This window comes from Alosa pseudoharengus, unplaced genomic scaffold, assembly GCF_046254945.1.
Source record: "Alosa pseudoharengus isolate Yale_2024_CS ecotype anadromous, Long Island Sound unplaced genomic scaffold, YU_APseudo_1.1 YU_APseudo_1.1_scf_1, whole genome shotgun sequence".
In the NCBI taxonomy this organism is placed as follows: Eukaryota; Metazoa; Chordata; class Actinopteri; order Clupeiformes; family Clupeidae; genus Alosa; species Alosa pseudoharengus.
In genome coordinates, this window is record NW_027468564.1 from 38,799,535 (window position 1) to 38,817,229 (window position 17,695).

At 44.4% G+C, this 17,695-nt stretch overlaps 6 protein-coding genes across 6 annotated transcripts; 3 read left to right on the forward strand and 3 right to left on the reverse strand.

Annotated features, from left to right (window-relative positions):
- Positions 1-6,251: 6,251 nt before the first annotated feature.
- Positions 6,252-6,563, forward strand: LOC143118706 (histone H4-like). The gene has a single exon (XM_076279776.1). The coding sequence runs from the start codon at positions 6,252-6,254 to the stop codon at positions 6,561-6,563; it is 312 nt and encodes a 103-aa protein (XP_076135891.1).
- Positions 6,564-9,967: 3,404 nt separating this feature from the next.
- LOC143127605 (histone H4) lies at positions 9,968-10,581 on the forward strand. Its single transcript, XM_076289195.1, has one exon. The coding sequence runs from the start codon at positions 9,987-9,989 to the stop codon at positions 10,296-10,298; it is 312 nt and encodes a 103-aa protein (XP_076145310.1). The 5' UTR covers positions 9,968-9,986; the 3' UTR covers positions 10,299-10,581.
- A 722-nt stretch (positions 10,582-11,303) lies between these two features.
- On the forward strand, positions 11,304-11,936 carry LOC143127596 (histone H2B-like). Its single transcript, XM_076289184.1, has one exon. The coding sequence runs from the start codon at positions 11,315-11,317 to the stop codon at positions 11,687-11,689; it is 375 nt and encodes a 124-aa protein (XP_076145299.1). The 5' UTR covers positions 11,304-11,314; the 3' UTR covers positions 11,690-11,936.
- Positions 11,937-12,492: 556 nt separating this feature from the next.
- On the reverse strand, positions 12,493-12,937 carry LOC143127573 (histone H3). The gene has a single exon (XM_076289149.1). It carries the CDS (start codon positions 12,926-12,928, stop codon positions 12,518-12,520), a length of 411 nt encoding a protein of 136 aa, XP_076145264.1. The 5' UTR covers positions 12,929-12,937; the 3' UTR covers positions 12,493-12,517.
- Positions 12,938-13,868: 931 nt separating this feature from the next.
- Positions 13,869-14,318, reverse strand: LOC143127581 (histone H2A). Its single transcript, XM_076289160.1, has one exon. The coding sequence runs from the start codon at positions 14,316-14,318 to the stop codon at positions 13,941-13,943; it is 378 nt and encodes a 125-aa protein (XP_076145275.1). The 3' UTR covers positions 13,869-13,940.
- A 2,004-nt stretch (positions 14,319-16,322) lies between these two features.
- Positions 16,323-16,937, reverse strand: LOC143127563 (histone H1-like). The gene has a single exon (XM_076289137.1). It carries the CDS (start codon positions 16,935-16,937, stop codon positions 16,323-16,325), a length of 615 nt encoding a protein of 204 aa, XP_076145252.1.
- Positions 16,938-17,695: the final 758 nt, after the last annotated feature.

A 17,695-nucleotide genomic window follows, 5' to 3' on the forward strand; every position in this document is an offset into this window, starting at 1 on the left:
TCTAACCCTCCGGTTAGAAGTCCGAAGCGCTAACCAGTAGGCCATGGCTGCCCCCAAGTAGTACTAGTGGGGCCAATTCTGAAAAGGGCTCCCGTTAAGACTTTTGCGGACATGTTTTGGTACAAGCTGTCACCCTATTTTTTTAGTTAGAAGACACCCACAGGTAAGATATTAGGGTGGTTGTCAAGCTGATTTTTCATCCGCACCAAATCGTATTCTTATTCATCTTCTCCACAACTTTGGTGCGGATGAAGTATCAAGTCTAGCTATTCCTCAACAGAACAGTTTGTTGCAAGCTGTATGATCCAAAAACGACCAGCACTTCAATCCAAATAGCCACATAACATTCCATAACAGTGTGGTCTCTTATTTAAACAAAACATTCAAACCTCATATCTAAACACAATATAACCCTGGAATTTTACATCATTCAAATTTGTTCTTTTTTTTTTCACATTTTTTTGTTTGTTTCTCACAGGTTTAGTCTGTCTGGTTTCTTTATTTCTCTGCCTGACCTTGATCTCATGATGTCAGGTGTGTTTACAGACTCTGTGGCTGGTGGAGGAGTCTCTACGCCACTGTCTGCTTCAGGTGGCTGTTCGGGTTGTTGCTCACACTCTGACCCCGACTCCGGCATTGGAATCAGGTGGCAACAGGTTGCTCTGTGGATATTTAGGACTGCTCGTTATGTGCTCAAAGCAGTAGTCAGTTGCAAATGCTTTCATCTCATTTCCCCGGAACTGTGGGCCATTGTCACTTATAAAGGTATCTGGGATACCGTGGCGTGCGAACATTGACTTGAGATGCACAATAACGTCCATAGATCTTGTAGGGCTGAGCTGGGCTATCTCTATGTATCGAGAGAAGTAGTCAACCACTAAAAGATAAGTCTTTTCTCTCAACATGAAAAGGTCTGCACCTAGTTTTTGCCAAGGCCTATCTGGAAGTTTAGTTGTCATCGGGGGCTCTTTTGGGTTAACTCTCTCCTTGATGCATTCCCTGCATTTAAGTACCAGCTCCCTAATCTGATTACTCAGCCCAGGCCACCATACAGTCTGACTAGCCCTCTCCCTGCATTTCACTACCCCCTGATGGCCTTCATGTACTTTCTCAAGCACATCATTTCTCATGTCAGCGGGTATGACTAACCTTCAGCCACACAGGAGTAGTCCATTATGTATGCTCAGGGCTACTCTCTCGTGCCAGTAGTGTTTGACAGGTCCTTGTAGCTGGTTTCTGTCTGGCCAGCCGTCCACACAATATCTCATGACCTGTGCACAGACGCTATCGTCCCGTAGCCGTTCACGTAGCTCTGTCAGGTATCTGTCGCTGGTCGGGAGGTTCTCCAGCAAAGACTCCACATAGATATTTGTGCCCTCCATTAACTCATTATCACTTCTGGTCACTGCATTTTTCAGAGGGGAATGTGAGAGAGTATCAGCTGAAGTGAGGCTTTTCCCAGGTGTGTGAAAGATGGAGTAGGAGTACCTCATTAGGCGCATCCTGAACCTCTGTATCCGTGGAGGCAAAGCATCCAGAGCCTGACCTCCAAGCAAGCTCACCAGAGGTTTATGGTCAGTTTCAAGTTCAAAGTGTAGTCCTAGAATGAAATCGCTAAATCTTTCACAGGCCCATGTCAAAGCTAGCACTTCTTTCTCTAGCTGGGCGTATCGCTGTTCTGTTTCAGTCATCGACCTGGAAGCATACGTGACTGGTAACCACATCTCTGCCTTCTTTTGCAGCAACACTGCCCCTAGCCCATAGGAGGAGGCATCTGCTGATATCTTAAGTGGACTGTTGGGATTGTACAGTTGGAGAACTGGCGCAGAGGTGAGCTCGAGTTTGAGACTGCAGAACGCCCTCTGCTGGTCGTGACCCCAGCACCACATGTTCTTCTTAGACAGGAGTTCTCTTAGAGGTTTGTCCTTCTCAGACAGGTTAGGGATGAACTTCCCAAGCTGGTTCACCATTCCAAGGAAGCTCCTCAACTCACTTATGTTCGTTGGCTCTCTCATGTCCTGTACAGCTTTTGTTTTTTCAGGGTCAGGTTTCACCCTGTCCGCTGAGATGATGTGCCCTAAAAACTTCACCTCTCGTTTCCCAAACTCGCACTTTGACATGTTGAGCGTGACACCCGCCTTTTTTGCTCGCTCCAGGACTGCATGAACTCTAGCGTCGTGCTGCTCCATCGTAGCTCCCCAGATGAGGATGTCGTCCACATGGCAGACTCCAAGCCTGCTGTGACTTCTGATGTCATCCTATTCTGGAAATGCTCGGGGGCGGGGCTTATTCCGAAGGGAAGCCTGTTAAAGTGGTAACGCCCAAATGGCGTAATAAAGGTGGTATAGCGAGCTGATTCTTTGGACAGTGGTATCTGCCAAAAGCCCATGTTTGCGTCGAGCTTTGAGAAGTACCGGGCCCCTGTGAGCATGCCTAGGGTGTGTTCAACAGACGGCAAAATGAACTTTTCCCTGCACACCGACTGGTTCAAAGGTGTCATGTCCACACAGATTCGGACTTCATCTTTATTCTTTTTGGGAGCTACAACCATGCCGCAACACCACTCCGTTGGTGCCTCGACACGGCTGATGACACCAAGTTTTTCCATTCTCTTTAACTCCTGCTTCACCTTCTCCATGAGAGGCAGTGGTACTCGCCGTGGCACTTTAAGAGAGAAAGGTTTGGCATCTGGCTTGAGTTTTATAGTGTAGGGCTTCTGGACCAGCCCAAGTCCATCGCAGAGTTTAGGATATGTCATCCTTACTGTCTCTTGGTCTATAGTGTCAACTCTGACTACCAGTTTAAGTCTCACTGAAGCTGGCCTGCTCAATAGACCCATGTGCAGATCTTTGACAATATAGATTTTCTCTGTGATGCTCCTCTCTTTATAAGTGAGTGTTTCGGTGGCTGACCCCAGGACCGTCAGTTTCGCACCACCAGGACCATAAAGTTGTTTCGGGGCTCCGTTCAGCTTTTCATCTCCGTGCCGGAGAGTTTTATATACTTGCTCGGGTATGGCTGTTACATCGGCACCAGTATCTATTTTAAAAGTTACTTTGCTGCCTCTTAGGTCTATATCAGCCATCCATGGCTCATCGCCAGAAGACAGAAGACTCCGAGGAAAAATCCATCCATGTCCTTTGCAAGCTCATTCACTGTGTTGGCCAGTCTACACACTCTCCCATAGTGTCCTCTTTTGCCACAGCTGTGGCATTCAGCACTTTATGCTGGACACTGAACAGCAGAATGAGGTAGCGATTTTCCACATTTGTGACATGTTTTGTGGTCTGTTGCACTCTGCACCATTTTCTTAAATTTTGGATTTCCCTGCGTCTGTCCTTTTGGTTTAAATTGCTTTGCGTTCGACGGCTTTCCTCTGGTCTTGTTCAGTGCATCTACAGCTACTTTACTAGCAGCGCTCAACTCTCCCCTCAAGTCAGTCTGCTGCCGCTTTACTTCCTCTGACTGCCTAGCCATGGTGATCGCTTTCGTGAGAGTGAGTTCCCGGTCGAGCTGCATTCTCTCTGACAGTTTCGAATCTTTAAGTCCAACCACCAAACGGTCTCGCAAAAGTTCATCATGCAGTTCGCCATACTCACAGCTCTCCGCTAGAGCATAAAGTGCCGTGAGGAATACATCCACTGTGTCTGTAGGCTGCTGCACTCTTTTATTAAACTTGGCCCTTTCGTAAATCACATTTTTCTTTGGAACGAAATATTTATCGAATCCTTTCTTTACTGCACTGTATTGCTGACGCTGCTCATTAGTTAGTTCTAACCCGCATAGCACGTCGTCGGCCTCATCACCCATGCAGTAGACTAATGTGTTAACTTGATTTGCCTCAGAGGAATTGTTCAAATTACTTGCCAGTCTGAAACGCTCGAACCGCCGAATCCATTTCTCCCATTCGTGTGGTTTAGCAAAGTCAAAGGCTTCCGGAGGCTTGATAGTAAACGTCGCAGTTGGGAGTTAGCAACTCTCTCCCCACCGGGCACAGCAGGTGCTTGTTGTCCGCCTTCCATGCTTAACGTTAACTTTTCTTTTTTATTTCTCCTTCGTCGTCGCTTACGGGATCTCGACATAGCACACTGTCCCTTGACCGCTGCTTAATGTCCGCGCTTCTGACACCATGTTGTGTTGTTCAATAAAACAAGCGTGACGACTCGGTATTCATTTTAAGATTATTTTACTGCCAAAAAACCTTGCATTGCATTACCACTCTAAACTTAACCTAGAGAGTCTCCCTCTAGTGTCCAGGTGACATATTGCCCGTGAACTCATCAGGTCCAAACCATAACCATATTACATTACACCACAAGTATCAGGCAGAAAACATTATTCTTGTTTATTCCACTGCTTGGTTGAATTTCCCATTGTCCTACGTAATTTAGAACGACCATTAACCGTATGTTATCTGCACACCTATGAAGTAGATCCATTTTTTGGCCGTATCACACTTGTATATTAATTCGCCAAACTCGTTGTGAAGTTTAAATGAACTGTCACGTTGCATCCGAGCTGTAAAATGCAGACGTTCAGAACATTGCAACATTGTAGCATATGACGGAGGTGGCTTTTAGCTAGATGGACGACAGCAGGCTAAGTAAAATAGCGATGTTTCAAAGCTAAAGTTCATCAGAATCTTGGGATACGCCCGCTTGACAACGGGAGAGATAGAACTAACGACTGGCCTTTGGCCGTAGCTACCATCCATTTAGAACTAGTAACGGCAGTTTGTCCTGTGAGATGAGAAATTAGTTGATATGTGTCGGAAGAAATTAGTTCTACAAACAAGACAGTTTTAGCGATTAAAACGTTTAAATTGTAACAGGAAATGAACACAACGCAAGTGGCAACAGTGGAATAAGTGGGATAATGGACTCCACGGTGGTCTGTTCACAGAAGTTAATGCACTACGAGGTTTAAACGGCCCTCCGCTTCGCGTCGGGGCCGTTTTACAACCTCGACCGTGCATTAACTTCTGTGAACAGACCACCGTGGAGTCCATTATCCCTTACATAGCTTTTTTTAATTATAATTAAAAAAAAAGGGTCAATATGACCCGAACATCATACAAGGGTTAAGAGTGCCTGTCCTGTGTCAAATTGTGATAAAAAAATAATTTAAAAAAAATTAAAACAGTTGTGCAAAGTAACAATGTAGGTCCTACTTTGTTTCGTTGTGAGGTGGGTGAAGCCAGAGACTTTCTAATGAGCAGACACAGCACTCAAAGAATCCTCCATAGAAATGCATGGGGCTAGTTTGTAACGCCAATATGGCCGTTACTACAGATATCACACCCCTTCCTCGGCAAAACGTTGACATGTGAATACATTGAGCCAATCATGTGGTGTGATGTGAATACATTGAGCCAATCATATGTGTTGTGAAGACATCGTGCCAATAATGTGTTGTGATCTCGCCGCTGGAGCAAGATTGGTGTCGTGAAGCCTTGCGCACGCGCATTTCTGCCGAAATGGATGCCCGACAAGTGCCCAAAAAGCGTTGCCATATGGCCGCCGAGTGGAGGGACTTGCCTAAAAGGACTTTGGTGAAGCTAAGACAAAGATAATGAATGCGTAGCAAGATGGGTCGTCCTAGTTCATGTCTATGAGGGCAAAGTGGAGTTCAGTCAGAGACGGGCTCTGGTTCAGTTCCCGCCTGCACAGGGGCGTGTCACTGACGTATGACTTACGTTTGAACGCCTCGGTTCCACGCCAGACAAGCCGGAGTACAAAATAAACTTGGTAACACCTTCATTAATGTTGATTTTCTCCCGACTGGAGGGTCATACTATCACGACATTAAATAGATTGAAATAGAGAGGAGGGTTTGGAGATCATGATACCGTGTCTGAAATGTGCATCCATTGCTCAGAAAAATAAGGCTTTGACAAATTCTAGGAAATTCTTGGATTCTGCCATAGACCTCAATGTTAAAAAGAGAGCCCGATCACTGCATAAATGTGCGGGGGCGTGTACTGCTACCCTATTTGCATAAATTTCCAGGGACAGGAAATGGCCTCTCATGAAGTATCTTCGTAATCAACCATCTTTGGCTAAGATGTGGGCGTTTGTTGGTGACGTATTTTTGCATAAATGCCCGCGCACACTCCATGCATGAAAAGGAGGGAGTAAAGGGGCAGTGCTTAGTAGTTTTCAACAAGGTCCTCTCTGAGGAAACGAGTACGAGTTGCGAGCCATTACCACTTCACATTCGTGCAACTCAGCCAGCCACAAGAAGTCTGAAAAATGTCCGGCAGAGGCAAAGGAGGGAAAGGCCTTGGAAAAGGAGGCGCAAAGCGTCACCGCAAAGTTCTTCGTGATAACATTCAGGGAATTACCAAGCCTGCAATTAGGCGTCTGGCCCGCCGTGGTGGTGTGAAGCGTATCTCTGGTCTCATCTACGAGGAGACCCGTGGTGTGCTGAAGGTTTTCCTGGAGAACGTGATTCGCGATGCCGTCACCTACACCGAGCACGGCAAGAGAAAGACTGTGACCGCCATGGACGTCGTCTATGCTCTGAAACGCCAGGGTCGTACACTGTACGGTTTTGGTGGTTAAAGATCAAATCTCTCTCTTGACTTAAATACTCAAAGGCTCTTTTAAGAGCCACCCAGATTCTCATAAAAAGGTTGTGTTCCTGTATAGGGTGATTTGAATATTGAAAAAGCTATACATACACCACTTCCATGCAGTTGCCTGACCGCAACAAGTAAGTAGGCACACAATTTTAAAGACGAGGCATTGCCATAGTCGCCTAGTCAAAACTCTAATTCAACTAATTCAAGATATCTATAATTGCATTTTGACTAGGCAGAATGAAAGTTATAGATATCTCCAATTTCAGATATATCTAATCAAAACTCATTCAAGATATCTATAATTTGATAATAGATATCTACAATCAAATTATGACTATCCCTAACTCAAGTTTGAGATATCTACAACGTCATTTATCCATTTACAGATATACAATGTCATTTTGCCTAGTCAAATCTTAATTCAAGATATCTGAAAAGGAACATGTAGATATCTTGAATTGAGGTGAATTTAAGATATCTTCATAACTGGAGTTATGACTAGTCAGAATCAAATTGTAGATATCTCTAACTGGAATTACAGATATCTACAATTCAATTGCAGATATCCGTATAGTGGATATCTGCAACTGAATTGTAGATATCCGTAATGATAAACCCCAAAGAAATTAATGGCAAATGTGGCGTCATTTGTCCTAGGAAGAATGTCTTTGTGGATATCTGAAATGACAATTATGGATAGGAAGAATTAAATTGCGGATATCTAAAATGTTCGTTTTGACTAGGCAAAACCAAAGTCCTTTTAGGCAAGGCCCCACTCGGCGGCCATATACCAACGTTTTATGGGCACTCATCGGGCACAGTCTTTGGGTCGAACTGCGCGTGCGCAAGGCTTCACGACACCAATCTTGTTCCAGCGGCGAGATCACAACACATGATTGGCACGATGTCTTCACAACACACCATATGATTGGCTCAATGTATTCACATCACACCACATGATTGGCTCAATGTATTCACATGTCGACATTTGGCCGAGGAAGGGGTGGGATATGTGTAGACAACGGCCATATTGGCGTGACAAACTAGCCCCATGCATTTCTATGGAGTATTTTTTGAGTGCTGTGTCTCCACATTAGAAAGTCTCTGGCAAAACTGAATTACAGATATCTGCAATACATATCCAGTCTAGCGGGTAAATGTTAAAATCGCTTGCCATAGGTGGTGCTAACCTTCTCGATTCTGCCCCCTTCGATTCAAAACGTGAGTCCAAAGTGTAATACGCAGCAGGGCCGGAGTGGGGCCACTTTTCAGCCCGGGAGTTTCAGGCCCAAGACCGGCCCACTTTTTTAGTGGTGGTGGAAATTGGATGAATAAGGCAACATTTCAGCTCTTACTATCCTGTAGTTTTTATTATAGGCTACCAATATTACACTATTCCACAAGGATAAGTTGATAAGTTAACAAAAACAGGAAGGAAGAAATAAAGCTTTTGAAATGTATCCCACAATTCCACTAAGAGGCATATTGAACTACTGTTTACATGTTTTTTCTGCATGGGTCAGCTATCATGTTGTTGTTTGGTGATTTGCTCCTTTACTACACCCACTTCTGAGCAAACAAGGCATATAGGTTGATCATGTAGCCTACTGCTGTCATATAGCCTAATGTTCTTTCTTACATAAAATAATTTTAATTCATATGGTTAACTCTATTATCATTTGTACTTGTCCCTGTAGTCATAGCTAATTTCAGGCTCATCATTTTCAGCGGGGGACTGGTTGATCTGCTGCTCAGAGGCTACTTTTATTTTTAGGCCTAGGCTACTGCATACACAGATCAAGCTTGAGTTTTGTTATCAATATTTGCATAATATTTACAAAGTCTATGAATCGCCATATTGGATGATACAAAAAGGCTATTTTTTTTTTAAATTAATTTAATATGTTGCTTGCGAATAGGTTGACAACGCTACAACGTCCAGTATTAGCCTAATAATTAGGCTACGGCGCTATAATCATGGCTAATTTACCAGTTGCCACTTATTCTGTCCTCTTCAAAAAAAATCTGGAAGCTTGGCAAATTTGGCAGCATTTTCCTTCAATACTTTTCGTCTTTTTTACCTGGCCTTTCCAGTCCCTCATGGCCTCTTTCTACCATCCATTCTCCCTGACGCTTATCACTACGGTAGGGCCGGCCCAGCTGGTATCTGAGAAAACGTTTTAGAAAAGACGGGCTATATGGACCCAACCAATTAACTCTTCTTGGGAGGGGACAACCCATGCAGAGGCTGCGGTTTTAGGCATAGGATGCGAACGTGTGTAGCCAACTTTAAGAGAAGATAGATTAACGTGGCAAAAGTTAATATTTTTCTCTCGAACCGGCCCAAAAGTGAAGCGGCCCACCGGGAATTCTCCCGATTCTCCCGATTACCCACTCCGGGCCTGATACGCAGTAAACCAACGAGGCTTCCTGACATAATTTGGCACATTTGGCACTGATACTGTCTATGTAACAAGCTGAAATTGTTGTATTGGTTTTGGATACTTTGTTTCAAGTTTGGATGCACCTGTAGTTAGAAGTAATTTTGTGTTACCGTAATAAATTACCCAATATAATGTATTTTAAAATTGTATACACAACCCATTAGGCATAGGGGTAAAATGAGCCATCCTTTTATAGGAAACACATTTAATCATGTGACAGCTTTTTAAGGAAGAGGGACACATTCCTTACAATATGTGGAAAGGTACAGCACATGGCAAATGTGGTAAAACTAAAAATATGTAAAAATATGTTTTGCTCTCCAAGTGGCTTCCGTTCATGTCCAGAGTCCAGGGTGTTTTAGAGAAAACGTAACTATAACAACATTCAGATGCATTACACTTGAATTTGTTCCGTCTTCAGCAGAGAAAAACTGTAATATGCTACGTCTTACAGAATTGAAGTATCTGACAAGGTTATGGAAACAACCAAAAGCGCCAGAATTACATCTATGGTATAACACAATAGAACACGTATTACAAAAGGAAAAGCTTACATTCATAGCCAGGAATAGCTTAGAAAAGTGGAACAAAATATAACCCAAACATCTAATAGACAAAATAACAAAGTATTTTGATAGCTTGAGGTAGGATAATTGTGCTTCCACACAAAAACATCCATTACACACACATATCTATGACCTTTTTTCTGTGTTTTCACTGTATGCAAAGTAAATATGTCGGTCCTACTTTGTTTCGTTGTGAGGTGGGGTGGAGCTCAGATGTGGGCGTTTTTTGGTGACGTTTATTCTTCCCGCGCACACTCTATTCATAAAAGGGGAGGGAGAGTGAAGGGGCAGTGCTTAGTAGTTTTCAACAAGGTCCTCTCTGTGGAAACTAGAACGAGTTGCAAGCCATTGCCGTTTCATTCGTGCAACTCTGAGTCTCAAGAAGATTTAAAGATGTCCGGCAGAGGCAAAGGAGGAAAGGGTCTTGGAAAAGGAGGCGCAAAGCGTCACCGCAAAGTTCTTCGTGATAACATCCAGGGAATTACCAAGCCTGCAATTAGGCGTCTGGCCCGCCGTGGTGGTGTGAAGCGTATCTCTGGTCTTATCTACGAGGAGACCCGTGGTGTGCTGAAGGTTTTCCTGGAGAACGTGATTCGTGATGCCGTCACCTACACCGAGCACGCCAAGAGAAAGACTGTGACCGCCATGGACGTCGTCTATGCTCTGAAACGCCAGGGTCGTACATTATACGGTTTTGGTGGTTAAATATCAGATCTCTCTCATCGTATACACAAAGGCTCTTTTAAGAGCCACCCGACTTCTCATAAAAGGTTGTGTTCCTGTATCTATAGGGTAATCTGAATTATGGAACGGCTATGAAAATAGTCCACTTCCATGCAGTTGCCTGACAACAATATAGTTTGTTGTCACACGACCGAGACTGGTGCATTTACCATCTCATGAGATGCTTATAGTGCAATCATCATCCCATGGTAGTCAAGAGAAAGCCATGTATTCATCTGAAAATCATTCAAAAACAACCAAGAAGCGCCAGAACAGTTGTTACAATAATCTATCATAAAGTGCGACCCATGACTGCGCTATAGAACGACATCAGATAAGGGTTCACAAATGATCAACCAAAACAAAAATAAAATACATGCTCAAAAGTCGCGTGTGCCATTAAAAAGTCTTATACAAGTTGGTGTCATAACTAGGGTTTTAATATTCTGTCAGGTTTGACAGACAGGAACGTCGGGATGTATAGAAAGAGTTACTTTTACAGTAAAGGAGTGTTTCCTATATTTTACTGTTCACTTGTAATTTCCCTTTGCACAATGCTGTAGAAGCCTTGGTTTTTTATAGTGTAAAATGTCTGTCAAAACAATGGCAGTAAAAACAGTGCAATAGAGAACCGTTTTTTTCTTTTTTTTTACCGTCGAGAAAACATGTAATTGTGATATGTAACGCTAAATGTTTTTGGCATTTGGTATTTGCCATACATGTCGAAGGATTCCTTTCATTCAGAAGAAAAGCGAGGGAAATGAAACAAAAGAAGGTGGTGTAAACCGATGGTCTGTGGGTGGTGCTAACCTTCTAGATTCTGCCCCTTCGGTTCAGAACGACCAACCGTGTCTGGGTATTTGATTTCGGAGGGAAATTACAAAGAATTCTGGCCGTGGGTGTAAAGTGACGCAGTTCTCTATTTGCATAAAACTTGACATATATACCGGGTAACTTGAGGACAGTCAGATAATCGAACAGACAGTCGAGACAGCAACATGCCTGATCCAGCCAAGCCTGCTCCTAAGAAGGGCTCTAAGAAAGCCGTGACAAAGACCGCCGGCAAGGGTGGTAAGAAGCGCAGAAAGAGCAGGAAGGAGAGCTACGCCATCTACGTGTACAAAGTCTTGAAGCAGGTCCACCCTGACACCGGTATCTCTTCCAAGGCTATGGGCATTATGAACTCCTTCGTGAACGACATCTTCGAGCGCATTGCTGGAGAGGCTTCCCGCTTGGCTCACTACAACAAACGTTCCACCATCTCTTCCAGGGAGATCCAGACCGCAGTGCGTCTGCTTCTGCCTGGTGAGCTGGCCAAGCACGCCGTGTCCGAGGGAACCAAGGCCGTCACCAAGTATACCAGCTCCAAGTAAAGCCGGATTTTGAACGCGCTTTAATCCAAAGGCTCTTTTAAGAGCCATCCACGTTCTCTTTTAAAAGTAATTCCAATATATACACTGACTACACTGCATTGATTTGCATTAGATAATTATCTGAAATAAAGCCTAAAACGAATGTGTTGAAAAAACACAAGTTGCGTTATTAAAACATCTGTCCAGATAGGGTAAACATTTGTTTTGAGAGAGCAGTTAGGTTTTCGGCCCAGCAATCAAATGTTACTTCCTGGATTAGGTAGAATTCCTAGCCTACTCTTTATGCACTGTGTAGCCTACCTTTTTATTTACCGTTGATCTTTCTCCACGGCTGCATCAGTTGGTTAAAAAGGAAGGTGCGTCAAGGAAGGCTGCAGCTGTGCTGTGGTCTCATTTTGTGTTTTTATTTGTGCATTAGCCTACTATACTAACTGGTTTCGAATGTCAAGAATAAATACGGAGTGTCGAGATTAAAGTCGACCTTTCTTCCCGAAATGTTGAGTTTAATCTCGTAGTCATGGCAAAAATGTCCCCATGGGTGGCTCTAAAACTCCGACGTAGACAAGCTCGAAACTTAAATTGTGAGGGATCACATGAGCGTGTAGATGTTTAACGTGCTAGCATTGATCTCTTGCACCTGTTGCCATTACATTTAGCAATGAATACGCGACACCTACTTATTACAAAGTACAGAGCCATGCAGATGTTAAAGAATAGTAAGATTAACCAAAAAACAATTCAACTAAGACATTGGAAAACAGCTTTTTTTTCATGTTTGGGTGGCTCTTAAAAGAGCCTTTGAATATTCGGTTCCTGACTTCAAATCACTTAAGCACGCTCCCCACGGATACGACGAGCCAGCTGGATGTCCTTGGGCATGATAGTGACTCTCTTGGCGTGGATGGCGCACAGATTGGTGTCCTCGAACAGACCGACCAGATAGGCCTCGCTAGCCTCCTGAAGAGCCATGACAGCAGAGCTCTGGAAGCGCAGATCGGTCTTGAAATCCTGGGCGATTTCCCGGACCAGACGCTGGAAGGGCAACTTGCGGATCAGCAGCTCAGTGGACTTCTGGTAACGACGGATCTCTCTCAGAGCCACGGTTCCAGGCCTGTAACGGTGAGGCTTCTTCACGCCACCGGTGGCAGGTGCGCTTTTACGCGCAGCTTTGGTGGCGAGCTGCTTCCTCGGAGCCTTGCCTCCGGTGGACTTGCGGGCAGTTTGCTTGGTTCTGGCCATTGCTACGTATTCTTCGGAATTGAACAGTATGAACACGATTGCGGAACTTGGGTATATAAGGCCTACGGTCTCAGCCTCCCCCTGTGTACGTGAGGTTGTTGGTCTCCGCTGATTGGTCTTCCGAGTGCCGCCTGAAATTCAGAATACAAAGCCCACCCCCGTAATGGCCTATGTCATTGTGTTGATGGACTATTCATAAAACTTCTTCATTTAAATGATGCTTAAAATAAATATACTGAAACATTCCATCGGTCAGTGCATATCGGTTGTTATAGAAACAAACAATTGACTTATTTGTCGTCATGTACAAACAAAAATAATGACCTAAGGTATAGCTTGTATTTGCTACGTTAAAGCCTACAAATAACTGCTTGTTTATAATCAGTAAACACCAAACTACCTCTGATATGACTTATTTTTCATACATCATGGAGATAATGCTATTACATGACTGCGTAGTCACCTTGAACTACGAGGCCCGAGAAACATCTTCATGATTAACAGTTTACATTCAAACTGGCCCACTGGTTAGCACTCTGGATTCGTAACGGGAGGGTTGCCGGTTCGAGCCCCGACCAGTGGGCCGCGGCTGAAGTGCCCTTGAGCAAGGCACCTAACCCCTCACACAGCTCACTGCGCCGGGATGAGTGTGTGCTTCACCTCACTGTGTGTTCAGTGTGTGCGGTTTGTGTTTCACTAATTCACCGATTGGGTTATATCGGTGAGACCAAATTTCCCTCACGGGATCAAAAGAGTATACTTATACTCATTCTTCAACCAGACAGATAGGCCGCCTACTTCTTGACATTTTGTGGGGGCAAGGGTGGTCAGGTATTGGCAGGAAAAGGAGTGTTTACTCAACTGCTTTATACATGTGTATGGTGTGTGAGTAAATATTTTTGACGCCACAGAAAACAGGTCAACGGCAAAGGCATTTTGGAATGATTTTTTTTATGGGCATTTAGGTGGCTCTTAAAAGAGCCTTTGTTTCAGAGACTTAGAAGGAGCAGGTTTACTTGGACTTCTCAGTCTTCTTGGGCAGCAGTACAGCCTGGATGTTGGGAAGTACACCACCCTGAGCGATGGTCACTCCGCCGAGCAGTTTGTTCAACTCTTCGTCGTTGCGCACAGCCAGCTGCAGATGGCGGGGAATAATACGGGTCTTCTTGTTGTCACGGGCAGCGTTGCCAGCCAACTCCAAGATTTCAGCAGTCAGATACTCGAGCACAGCAGCCAAGTAGACCGGTGCACCGGCGCCGACACGCTGAGCATAATTGCCTTTACGCAGCAGTCTGTGCACACGGCCCACGGGGAACTGAAGTCCAGCCCTGGATGAACGAGTCTTGGCCTTTGCTCTGGCCTTGCCACCGGTTTTGCCTCTTCCGCTCATTTTTTAGTAGATGTTGAGAGCCGAATACTCAAATGGTGAGAGTGGGCAAGGCATGTGTACTTATACCACACCGCGCGGTGCTACTCCGTGCCTCAGTGGCTAACAACACAATAGTGAGAGCCAATCAACTTGTAGTTTGTTGCGTGACGTGACATCATTTCAAAATCTATTTGGCGCGTATAACACTTCCACCTTCCTTTTAGACCATCAGCTCAATCACCAAAGAAGTTACCACATGTCATAGCAGAAAAGTAATATCCCACGTAAAGTGACAGCGAAGTTTCCAGAGGTTCAACTTAATACGCAGTAAACCAACGAGGCTTCCTGACATCATTTGGCACTGGTACTGGCTATTACCAGACATCCCAACCTGCAAAAAGTCATTTCAGGGAGGTATCACGAAGCCCCCCCCCCCCCAAAAAAAAAACTACAAAAAAAAACAACTTTAGCCTACTTAGATACTGAAATACAGATTAATATGTTTGTTCAATAATGTCAAGTCAGTACACCAAATAAGGAAGGCCTATAGATAGTAATTGTGAAAATAAAATATGTAGAAATATGTTGGTCTTTTCATGTAGCCTTGACAACTAGCCATCTAGGCCTGAATAATATGCACATGAATTGACACTAGTTAAACTCACCTCAACATGTTTTTTGCAATCATTTAACCAGCCATGGGCAATGCTAAAGTCACTGTTACAAACAGTGCAGCGTGCAAGACTAGGCCTATCATTATTTTTTTACTCTTATAAACAAGGGTACTCTTTGAAATGGGTTTTACATTTTCTTTTTTGAGGGGCACTGAATATGCCGTGACTCTCCTGTTTAGATAGCCTACACTGAACTGATTTAGTTCGGGAGAAAAGAGATAAAAAGCCCGCCTACACACTGAAAACTGATTGGTCGATTTAGCGAAACAGGCCAATCAGGATGCTCTCTGTCTTGGATGCGCTCAGACACACACGCACCACCCCTCTCTCTCGCCCTGTCATGTGCGCGCTACACTCAGATGCACACGCAATTTTATGTCTCCCTCTCGCGTGCGCGCTCTTGATCGCTCGCTCTAGATTCCGGGAGATTTTATCTAATTTGCGGGCGTCAGGGAGCCGCTATCAATATGCGGGAGACTCCCGGAACTTCCGGGAGACTTGAGATGTCTGTATTACAATGTAACAAGCTGACATTGTTGTATTGCAAGGTTTTGGATTGTTTCAAGTTTGGATGCACCTGTTACATTAGGTAGAAATCATGTTGTGTAACCGTAATAAATTACCCAATATAATGTATTTTAAAATTGTATACACAACCCATTAGGCATAGGGACAAGGTGAGCCACCCCTTTTTCTGGGAAACACATTTTATCATGTGACAGCTTTTTAAGGAAGAGGGAAACATTCCTTACAATCTGTGGAAAGGTACAGCACATGGCAAATGTGGTAAACCGAAAAATGTGTAAAAATATGTGTTGCCTTCCAAGTGGCCTCCATTCATGTCCAGAGTTAGGGTGTTTTAGAGAAAACGTAACTAGAACAACATTCAGATGCATCACTTACACCTTAATTGGTTCCGTCTTCAGCTATGATGTGAGGGCTGAACAAAATCATGAATGTTACCCTTGGCTTGTTGTGAGAAGCATGTTCTTTCAAGATGACGGTTGTGGGATTAGATGAGCCACTAAGGCTGGGGTAAATTGAGCCAGCTAACTAGTACTAGTGTTGCATTAGTCAATTGCCTACACACAACGTAATACCACTCGCTTTTGTTAAAATGTCCCTCTCGGCTAGCTTGGGGACTAATTCATTTGATCTATGACGCAGTAGAGGTTTTGTGAGCTATAGTGAGCAAATACAAAAAGAGTATAAATGTGTATTTGCAAACAGAATATGTTTTGCCTACCAGCTGGCACTGGTGGAATAAAAGCTTTCAGAGAGCATTTGGGTGGCTCTTAAAAGAGCCTTTCTGTACACATAGTGTAATAGACCAGAAGAATGTGCGCAACATTTACTTCTTCTTAGGTGCAGCCTTTTTGGGTTTGGCAGCTTTAGGCTTAGCCACCTTGGGTTTCGCTGCCTTTGTTTTCTTGGGGCTCTTCGCGGCCTTCTTGGGTGCAGCGGGCTTCTTGGCTTTCTTCGGGCTCTTCGTTGCCTTTTTCGGTGTGGCGGGCTTCTTGGCTGCTTTCTTCGGAGACTTTTTGGCGGCCGCAGGCTTCTTGGCTGCTGCCTTCTTGGGCTTCTTTGCCGCGGCAGGTTTCTTCGCTGCTAGCTTCTTGGCTTTAGGAGCTGCCTTCTTTACCGGCTTTTTCTTTTCCACTGCCTGTTTCTTGTTCAGCTTGAAGGAGCCGGACGCGCCGGTCCCTTTAGTCTGGACCAGAGTTCCCTTGGTGACCAAACTCTTGATGGCCAGTTTGACACGAGCGTTGTTCTTCTCCACATCGTATCCACCAGCCGCCAGTGCTTTCTTCAGTGCAGCCAGGGAAACTCCTTTCTTTTCTTTGGAAGCAGAGATGGCCTTGACGACGAGCTCGGCCACACTTGGGCCAGTTTTCTTGGGTCGGGGCGCCTTCTTCTTGGGGGCCTTTGCTGGGGCCGCAGCGAGAGCTGGAGCTGTTTCTGCCATTGTTTCGTTTAGGTTTCACGCACAGACTACTCGGGAGACCTGAGAGAATGAATGACAGCCAAAGCCGGTGGGCTGGACTTATAATAAACATGAGAACCATTTAGACTCAGCAGAGTGAGAGCTGTCCCGGCCTCTGTGGCAAAGAAGTCACTTGTGTTTTCTTCACACACTTCTTTGTAAGAAATATGAGTATCGACATGACATTTACAAACAAGACGATGTCCGTTGTGAAGAGCACAGCCTACACGTTAAAATGAATATATGGGGGCCTGTGGTTGCCCGTTATAACTTTTGCAACGAACTGAGAACGTCGGACATCTAGGTGGAGAGGTTGCAGTCAGTCTTAGTTTTGTGAGGAAAACATGCAGACAATCATAGTAAAACCGTGCAATACGTCGACAAAGAAGTGCCTTAGACCAAAACATGAGTCTCTGTCACTGCTTTTACGTGTTACAATGTGGTTTTTGCGAATGTGTACTTTCCAATCGGGAGTTTTTTGGACACTGCGAAACACAATTGACCAACACGAAACACACGGATACATACCACATACTGTAGGTCTAAATTATAGTACAAAGTTATGGGAAGCATAAGTGGTGTGGCAATATTTGCTAAGGCTGCTTATGCAGACATATGACCAAGAATGAATTATAATATAATATATGTTTCTAACACACTGGCTGGCATAGACTATTCTTTGGACTGCCCATATGCTGTAAGTGATTGTGAGGAGGACATTACGCAGTTGCATTTTGCCT